This window comes from Physeter macrocephalus, chromosome 4 (assembly GCF_002837175.3).
Source record: "Physeter macrocephalus isolate SW-GA chromosome 4, ASM283717v5, whole genome shotgun sequence".
NCBI classification, from domain to species: domain Eukaryota; kingdom Metazoa; phylum Chordata; class Mammalia; order Artiodactyla; family Physeteridae; genus Physeter; species Physeter macrocephalus.
Genome location: NC_041217.1, coordinates 42,690,703 through 42,700,581, shown reverse-complemented (window position 1 = coordinate 42,700,581; position 9,879 = coordinate 42,690,703). Strand labels below are relative to the sequence as shown.

The window sequence follows — 9,879 nt, the reverse complement described above, 5'->3', positions numbered from 1 at the left end:
GAATCAACATTGTGAAAATGACTCTACTACCCAAAGCAATCTACAGATTCAATGCAATCCCTATCAAATTACCAATGGCATTTTTTACAGAACTAGAACAAATCATCTCAAAATATGTATGGAGACACAAAAGACCTCAAATAGCCAAAGCAGTCTTGAGAGGAAAGAACGGAGCTGGAGGAATCAGGCTCCCTGACTTCAAACTATACTACAAAGCTACAGTAATCAAGACAATATGGTACTGGCACAAAAACAGAAATATAGATCAATGGAACAGGATAGAAAGCCCAGAGATAAACCCATAGCTCATGCAGCTCAATATTAAAGAAACAAACCTCCCAATCCAAAAATGGGCAGAAGACCTAAATAGACATTTCTCCAAAGAAGACATACAGATGGCCAAGAAGCACATGAAAAGCTGCTCAACATCACTAATTATTAGAAAAATGCAAATCAAAACTACAATGAGGTATCACCTCACACCAGTTAGAATGGGCATCATCAGAAAATCTACAAACAACAAATGCTGGAGAGGGTGTGGAGAAAAGGGAACGCTCTTGCACTGTTGGTGGGAATGTAAATGGATACAGCCACTATGGAGAACAGTATGGAGGTTCCTTAAAAAACTAAAAGTAGAATTACCATATGATCCATCAATCCCACTACTGGGCATATACCCAGAGAAAACCATAATTCAAAAAGACACATGCACCCCAATGTTCATTGCAGCACTATTTACAATAGCCGGGTCATGGAAGCAACCTAAATGCCCATCGACAGACGAATGGATAAAGAATTTGTGGTACATATATACAGTGGAGTATTACTCAGCCATAAAAAGGAACAAAATTTAGTCATTTGTTGAGACGTCGATGGATCTAGAGACTGTCATACAGAGTGAAGTAAGTCAGAAAGAGAAAAACAAATATCGTATATTAATGCATGTATGCGGAACCTAGAAAAATGGTACAGATGAACCGGTTTGCAGGGCAGAAGTTGAGACACAGATGTAGAGAACAAATGTATGGACACCAAAGGGGGAAAACCGCGGTGGGGTGGGGATGGTGGTGTGCTGAATTGGGCGATTGGGATTGAAATGTACACACTGATGTGTATAAAATTGATGACTAATAAGAACCTGCTGTATAAAAAACAAACAAAACAACTAATACCAAATTTTCTTTGGGTTATTTGTATGGAAATATGTTAATATAAATGTTTCAGACATTACATGAAATTTCTAAAAACAACAACAACAAAAAACCCTCTAGGATCCACCCACCTCTGTTACTTTTTTCATTAAGGTCTCTTGATTGCAGGTTCGAACTACACTGTTTTTTTATTTTTTAATTTTAATATTTATTTATTTATTTATTTATTTATTTTGTGGTACCCGGGCCTCTCACTGTTGTGGCCTCTCCCGTTGCGGAGCACAGGCTCCAGACGCACAGGCTCAGCGGCCATGGCTCACGGGCCCAGCCACTCCACGGCATGTGGGATCTTCCCAGACCGGGGCACGAACCCGTGTCCCCTGCATCGGCAGGCGGATTCTCAACCACTGCGCCACCAGGGAAGCCCCTACTTTTAAAAATTATTCTATTGAAGTATAGTTGATTTACAAGGTTGTGTTAATTTCTGCTGTACAGCAAAGTGATTCAGCTATACATATATACACATTCTTTTTCATACTCTTTTCTATTATGGTTTATCAGAAGATATTTAACATAGTTTCCTGTGCCAACTACACTCTTTAGAGTTCATCAAACAGTACCACAGTTGTCTAGCGTCTGTCTCTGGTCCCCTCCTCTTAATTTCCCTGTCTGAGCATAGGTCCGGAAGAGACCTTCCTCTTTCTTCCCCAGCTTTCTGCCTTCCTCATCTTAAGTCCCAACATGCTCAGATGCAGGTACTTGGCCCATGACGTTGCCCTTTCCCTTTCTCTCCACGCAAAACTCCTGGGGTTCCTTGGCTCTGATTCTACACTGCAGTGACTCACTCTCCTTTTCTCTTAAAGTCCAATTTCCTTATCATGGCTTTGAGTTCTCCCTTTTAGGTCCTAAACTGCCTCCGCAGCTTCATCTCCCACCCCTCCAGTCTACACTCCATCTGCTCCACCCTTCCATCTACCTGACTGTTCCCAAGCATTCTCCACTCATGCATTTTTCTTTGTCTTTGCTCTGGCTGTCCTCTGCCTTCAGTGTCCTTTTTACCATCCTTTACCCATGGAAATTCTACTTCTTCTTAAAGCTTTGCTGAGTTCTAATAGCCCTTCTTCTGTAAAGCTTTCCCTTCTTCCCCAGTTAGAACAAATCAGAACTGACTGCAGTTCCTCACTCTGCTTTTATTTTCCAGTGCTACCTGCTCAGGATATCTTTCTTCATGAAAAAGTTACCATATTCTGTAGGTAAGGACTGGATTCTCAAAAAGGTATCACATTGGAAAACAATTTGCTAAATTATTTGATCTAAGGTGTTAATTAGCTGATAAAGTTTAACTTACAAATATAGGAGGCAGGTAATTACAGTAGACAGACTATATCATTGAGAGTCAGGAGACCTGGATTGAATCTCATCTCTGATTCCTCCCTTTATCCCTCCCTTTCTTCCTTCCCAAAATGAGGTTGGCAAAGTAAACATCAGCCAGGTAATGCAGGGCCTTGCAGCCCATGCTAACTGTAAACAGAAATCATTAAAAGATCCTAAGGAGAGGATTGAGAAGATCAGGTTTCTGCTTTGGAGGGATTTTTGGTTTGTTTGTTTGTTTTTGTAAAATATACATAACATTTACCATTTTAATTATTTTTAGGTGTATAGTTCAGTGGCATTAAGTACATTCACATTGTTGTGAAACTATCACCACCATCCATCTCCAGAACTTTTTTACCTTCCTAAAGTGAGATTTGGTTTCTATTAAAAAATAATTCCCCATTCTCCTCTGCCCCTACCCCCGGCAACCACCATTCTACTTTGTCTCTACGAATGTGACTCTTCTAGGTACCTCATATGAATGGAATCATACAGTATTTGTCCTTTTGTGTCTGGCTTATTTCACTCAGCGTAATATCTTTAAGGTTCATCATGTTGTAGCATGTGTCAGAATTTCCTTCATTTTTAGGGCTGAAGCATAGTCCATTGAATGTATATACAAAAAACCCGCTCATGTTTTGTTTATCCATTCATACAACAGTGAACATTTGTGTTGTTTCCATCTTTGGCTACTGCGAATAATGCTCCTATGAATGTACAAATACCTCTTCAAGTCTTTGCTTTCAATTCTTTTGAATACATACCCACAAGTAGAAAAAATAATAATTAAAAAAATAAAATATATATTTTAAATATCTGTGCCATTAAATGCATTCGCCCATTTAGTTGCAACCATAAAATGGTATTTTTAAATACTTAAATTAAGAATTAAAGTTAAGTAATAAAACCTTATATATAATAGTCAAATGAGCCACAACTCCTGTGACATTACAATCACCTACTGTTCCAACTGCTCCAGCTGAGCCCCCTCAGACTTCATGAGCTACTCTCTTCCCTGGGCCCAGCATCACAGACCTCATTCTGCCAGAACAATATAAATTTCTGACACCCCACCCATGCCCCTCTACAACTAGGTTGAGCCTTGTTTTCCAATGACTCCTCAGAATTTAATAAAATTAAAACTCCTTACCCCATCACCTAAGATTCTCCGTGGTCTGGCCCTGGATGCCCCATCTCTTACTTCTCATCCCCACTCACCTTCCAAGCCAACCATAAAGAAGCTATTTGCAGTTCCCCACATGTACCAAATCTCTGTGCTTTTACACTTGTTTTCCTTTCTGCTCTGCCTTGTGCTTCTTTGTCCGGCTATTTTATCTGTCCTTCAAGACTCAGTTCAAGCATTAGTTTTTACAGGAAACTTTCCATGATCCACAGCCCTATTCCCCACCACCACTCATTGCCACACAGATGAAGGGCCCCTCCTTGGCTTTCTCAGAATATTTTCAGCATAGCACTTAGCAGAGTACATCACCATCGTGCATCTATCAGTCTCTCTCCAAACGGCAAGGACCATGCATTTTATTTATTTCCCCCTGCCTGGCATACAAGAGGTACTCAATAAGTTCAATGAAGGAATGAATTACCTCAAGGCAGTTGGTAAAAAACAAAGAAATATATTATAGAGAAAAAATGACTACTTGTATTTGTGATTAGTAGGTTTAGAAACTCTAATTTTGACATACTGGAACACTTTCAAATTCAAAATCTGTTAGATTAGGAAAAAAATGCAAACCACCTAAAACTTGAACCTTTTATTCTCTTTCATCAAAATCATGGATGAATTAAAAGTAACTGCAAATATTTAGGCCAGAAAACTTAGAATATAATTAGATGTAGCTATGTTCATGCATATGCTAATATTAATCTAACTTTAAACACCTGGAAAGGTATGAAACATTGGGAAACATTTGAAAATTCACCTCCATTCCCCGTATCCTACAGCCCAGCCACCTGGCCCACTAGAACAAGCCATACCGAAGTTCACACTATTCTCTTGACCTTCTTCCACCTGACAAACTCCTCCCATACTTCAGGGTCTCATTCAAGTATCTTTTTCTCTGTGAATTCACACCCTTCCTTGCATGTAAGTGCTCTTTACCTGGGTTCCCTTAACATTTAATTCTTACCAGAAATGTAGCATTTATCAGATTTTAACACAGTTGTTTATATGTCTGTTTCCACTGCTCTACTGTGGCCGCTTTTTGAGGGTTAAAATCTTATTCATTATTGAATTCCCAGTAGTTAGCACAGAGCCAGTCATCAAATAGGATACACAGAGATGACAGCAAGGCAAGAAGGAAGTAATGAAGAAAGGGGGTGAGGGAGGAAGGCAGGAAGGAAGGAAAGAAGGAGCTGAATCAGCTTCCTAACAAGGGAAGAATCCAGCTGTGGAAAACTGTAATCTGAGTCCAACAGAATTACAGAGGCAAGACCCAGTCTTTGCAAAGAGAATAGTTTCAGTTGGGTGTTAGGATGATGACCTAGGGCCTAAACAGAAATAGCTTTCCTTTCTCTGTAACTTAGAGAGTTTTTATAGCAGCTTAACCAAAGCCAAGAATAAAAAGAAAAGATAAACTAGGAAAGAGATGAATCCAAGAAAAAAATTCTTTCCTCCTTATGATCTTATTATTTTTTAAATGGAGGAATATAAGATAATGCATTTAATATGTTACTTAATTTGAACATTTAGAAATTTCCTCACAAATAAAAGGAATTATGTTGTGCATTTTAAATGCCAGATTAAGGGTATTTTGATTACAGGACTGCAGAGGGAGAAAGGGGCCATAAGAAGTGGCAAGCATCATCTTTAGAGATGGACTTCAGATGTCCTGGAATGTAAGCTGGTCAGTGGGGGTCTTCTGATGGAGAGAGAGGCAATTTGCGGCACAGGGATAAAAGAATAGATGAGGCTGAAAGGGGCTGAAAGAAGGAATGAGGATAAAAGACATAAGAGGCTGGCAATTCTCCAACAACTCTGCTATCCTAACCCAAGAACCCTCAGAGATAAATCTAATAACCCAAGGATAAGACGGGAAGATCATGAAGGAGTAAAAAGATACTTGGCAGTTTTCACATTTGTGTTTCTAAAGGGCTATATTAAAATCATTACCAAAAAGGAAAATAATTTAAATGTGTCCTTACTGTGTGTACTTTTTAAAAAAATTAAATCCTTGGTTCTCATTGCATTGAAAAATACACACAGATAGATGATATGAAATGACTGAAATAAAAAGATAATAGCTACAAGTGACAACAATAGAAACAGTTGCTTTTCTACAGGAACTTAGCCCACTTCTAAACACTAAGGGCAAAAACACCCTGCTGAGTTATCACTGTTGGTTTTGCTCATTTACTGAATGCAATTATACAAACACAATATAAAATTGGGCATAGGATTGGGCATTGGTTAAATTTATAATAATAGAATTAATATCAACAATTATTCTTTTAGAAAACAAAGATTCAAGGCTCACTGTATGACATATACAAAGCCTCACTCATATACTTTACTTTTATGAAAAAACCTAGAAAACGGCATGACAAATAGACTAAGGAAAAAGAAAACTGAAGAGTTAGTTTAAAATGCTGAACAAGAGAAGGGAAAGGTAACTCACTGCAGCAATGCTTTGGTCTTCCTGGTGGGGTCTTCTGGCTTGAAGTTTTTATAGGCTTCTACTTCGTGTTCTATGGACAGCAACTGTCCCTGTAGTTTGTTCCTGAAGTTAGGTAGGGTGTCTCGAATGTGGTTGGTAAGTTGCTAAATAAAACAAAACAAAATCATACACTCATACAACAGATTAAAGATCAACTCATAAGACAAAAATCACCCTACATTGTTTTCCAGGTCATTCAAAACCTTAAAAAGCCATACATACATGTGAGAGTGACTGTGTAGACAGATAACTCCAACTCTCTCATCCACAGCCCTACGGCGAAGCTCAAAATTCCTTCAGCTAAAGTCACTTGCTCGGACAATCTTTTTATGTCTGGGATACCCTGTTAAAAGGCAGCTAATGTTACTAATGAAGCTGCCTAATAACACCTTAGCATGGATTGATTTGTCAGATCAGCTACCTTGTCGAAAGGAACCTTAAGTTAGAATGTGGTACAAATGAAGGAAATGGAGAGTTACAGGTGCTGCCTGAGTTCTCAGGACCAAATGTCTTACCACTGGTGGAGCTCAGAGGTACCTGTCAGCTGTTAAGTTCCTCTCCATTCTATAGCTCAGGCAGGTGTTTCCTCTCACCTCCACCTTTAGGCCCCAGTCCAACTGTGGTTAGTCACTTGCTTACGATCTCAACAGGTTGCACATAAGCTTTCTTGTTGATATCTCTACCTAACCACCTGCTTGGCATTTCCACTGAAGTCATCTGCTGGCACCTCAAGCTCAGTCTGATAAAAAATTCTCCAAGAGATTTTCTAAGAGGGACACAATTAATTGAGAACAAAGGTGGGATATAAACCCAGACTGGTTACCTCTCTTGCCTGATGTTCTTTCTATTACAGTGTAATTAAGGAAAGTCTGAATTAAAAGGAAAAAAAAAAGATCACCTTCTTGAACTGCTTAAGGAATAAACTCAGAATCAAGAGAAAGAATATCAACTTCATAGAAATGTAGGAAAAAGAATAATAAATTTAAAGTAAGGGGAATAAACAGACCCAGACAGACTGAAGAACCGTTTTAAATCATTTTTATGTTCATCTGAGGTTACCTGGATATATCTATTCAACAAATCTATAGTTATTTAATTGTCAATAGTTCATACTATATTATACCCTTGTCCACAGTTATGACTTATCATGTTATTCCCCTGGCATGTGCTGCCATTAAGGCTCTGAAGCAGAAAACAAAAGAATAGAGAAGACTGCATTCCCAGTAGCAATTCCACAGGACACAAACCCCCAAATCTAAGATTAACAGTAACCACGAGAAATCAGTAGCCACCTGACTGCCATGTGAGTGGTAAATAATCAAAATACTTGGTTTCTACCATTTGTTTCTCATATATCTCAATAGCAAAGCAATACTGTTGACCACTCTTAGCTTTCTAAAACACTTCTTTCCTTAGCTTTCGTGACCCCAGCTCCTGTCATTTTTCTCCTAACCTTTCTGAATACCTTCTCCATCTCCTTTGCCAAGTTGTTCTCCTCTGCCAGACCTGTAAATATTGATATTCCTCAAATGTGGGTCCTACACCTCTTCTTTGGTCACTGTCTGTTCTCTACTAAGGCAATCATTTCATCCATGGTTTCAATAAATATTCAAACACCTGTGGCTATGGACATGTTATCTAAAGACCAGACTTCTTATCTTTGGTGAGGGTATATGTATTAGACCACCTGCCTGACTCTCCTCTTGGAAGCATCAACCTCAGCATGTCTGAAATAAAGTACCTAATATTCCCTTCAGGGCTCTCCATTTTGATGACTTCGTAACAACCTGGGAACTTGGGATTTATCCTTGACTTTATCTCTCCATCACCCACAAGAGCTAATCTAACACCAAGTTCTCAATTTTCCAAAACATTTCTCAAATCTGCTTTCTTTTCCCATCTCCACTGGCCCCAACCAAGACCAAGCTACTATCATTTCTCACTTTGACTCCTAAGTGGTCCTCTCATCTCTACTCTTGGTCTTCCTATCTGCAACCACAATACTTTTTTTTTTTTTTTTTCTTTTTTTTTTGCGGTACGCGGACCTCTCACTGTTGCAGCCTCTCCCGTTGCAGAGCACAGGCTCCGGACGCGCAGGCTCAGCGGCCATGGCTCACGGGCCCAGCCGCTCCGCGGCATGCGGGATCTTCCCGGACCGGGGCACGAACCCATGTCCCCTGCATCGGCAGGCGGATTCTCAACCACTGCACCACCAGGGAAGCCCCCACAATACTTTTTAACCCACAGATATGAATGTGTTATTCCCCTTCTCAGATTCCTTAAACAACTGACTCCCCATTGCTCTTAGGATAAGAGCCAAAATCCTTAACTTGGCCTAGAAACACTGTAGGACCCAGCCACTGCCTGCATCTCCAAATTCATCTCTTACAACTCATTCCCTCATTCTCTTCCCTCCAGCCATAATAATATTCCTTTCAATTCCTCAAAAATGTCCTGTTCTCTTCCAGTTTTTGCCATAGTAACTGGCTCAGGGTCAGAGGTGTTGGTGCACATTAAATCAGCAATAAAATTATCTTAATTTCAAACACAGTATGAAGGTCCTTGAAGCAATAGAGAAACGGCTTATCTACGAAATGAAAGATCTTCAGTATAATATTTATTCAATTTTCAGTCAACCAGAATCAGTTATGCCATAATTTAGGGGTCACCTGTAGAAACCAAATGGTCAATCATATCCATCCAGTATTCACAACTTAATTTATTTCTAACTTTATTTTTCTAATCATCTTAGTGATATTTCTCTAAGAATTTTTTCTTAGACCAATACAGGCATGAAAGCAGTAATCAAAAAAGAATTTTACCAGAGCTAAATATATTGATAAACTATCATGGTTCTTGCATGACAAACCAGAGTTCCTTCTCTAAACCATGTTCATAATTTTTAAATGGCACAACTATCACTGCTTCATGGCTTCCAAATACTCAACTACCCTTAATTTAAAAGTACAAATTTCACATTAAAATAGAAGTACTATGTTGCTTAAAATAGAAGTACACCAGTTTTTTATTTTCTAAAACTTCTTCAATTGTTTTACCTAAATGGTTCGGGTATAATGTAACAAGCAGCCTATTACTGTGTTAGCCTCTACTGACACCTTCTAGGAGGGAACAATCAGAACTTTCGATAATTACTTGACTGATTTAAGTTCATAGATAAAACTTACAGACTGCTCTTTTTTCTTTAATCTTAGTTGTAGTATAATTGCTTTACAATGGTGTGTTCGGTTCTGCTTTATAACAAAGTGAATCGTTATACATATACATATGTCCCCATATCTCTTCCCCCTTGTGACTCCATCCCTCCCACCCGCCCTATCCCACCCCTCTAGGTGGTCACAAAGCACCGAGCTGATCTCCCTGTGCTATGTGGCTGCTTCCCACTAGCTATCTATTTTACATTTGGTAGTGTATATATGTCCATGCTACTCTCTCACTTTGTCCCAGCTTACCGTTCCCCCTCCCTGTATACTCAGGTCCACTCTCTAGTACGTCTGTGTCTTTATCCACATCTTGCCCCTAGGTTCTTCATGAACATTTTTTTTTTTTTAGATTCCATATATATATGTTAGCATACAGTATTTGTTTTTCTCTTTCTGACTTACTTCACTCTGTTTGACAGACTCTAGGTCCATCCACCTCACTACAAATAACTCAATTTC

The 9,879-nt window shown here is 39.0% G+C and overlaps 1 protein-coding gene across 1 annotated transcript in view; it reads right to left on the bottom strand.

The window, feature by feature from the left end:
* LOC102977482 (dynamin-3) overlaps positions 1 to 9,879 on the bottom strand; it is a 306,536-nt gene that overhangs the window by 91,553 nt on the left and 205,104 nt on the right. The window contains exon 7 of the mRNA XM_055083872.1: positions 6,161 to 6,303. Coding sequence (XP_054939847.1) covers positions 6,161 to 6,303 — 143 coding nt within the window. The remainder of the gene's footprint in view (positions 1 to 6,160; positions 6,304 to 9,879) is intronic.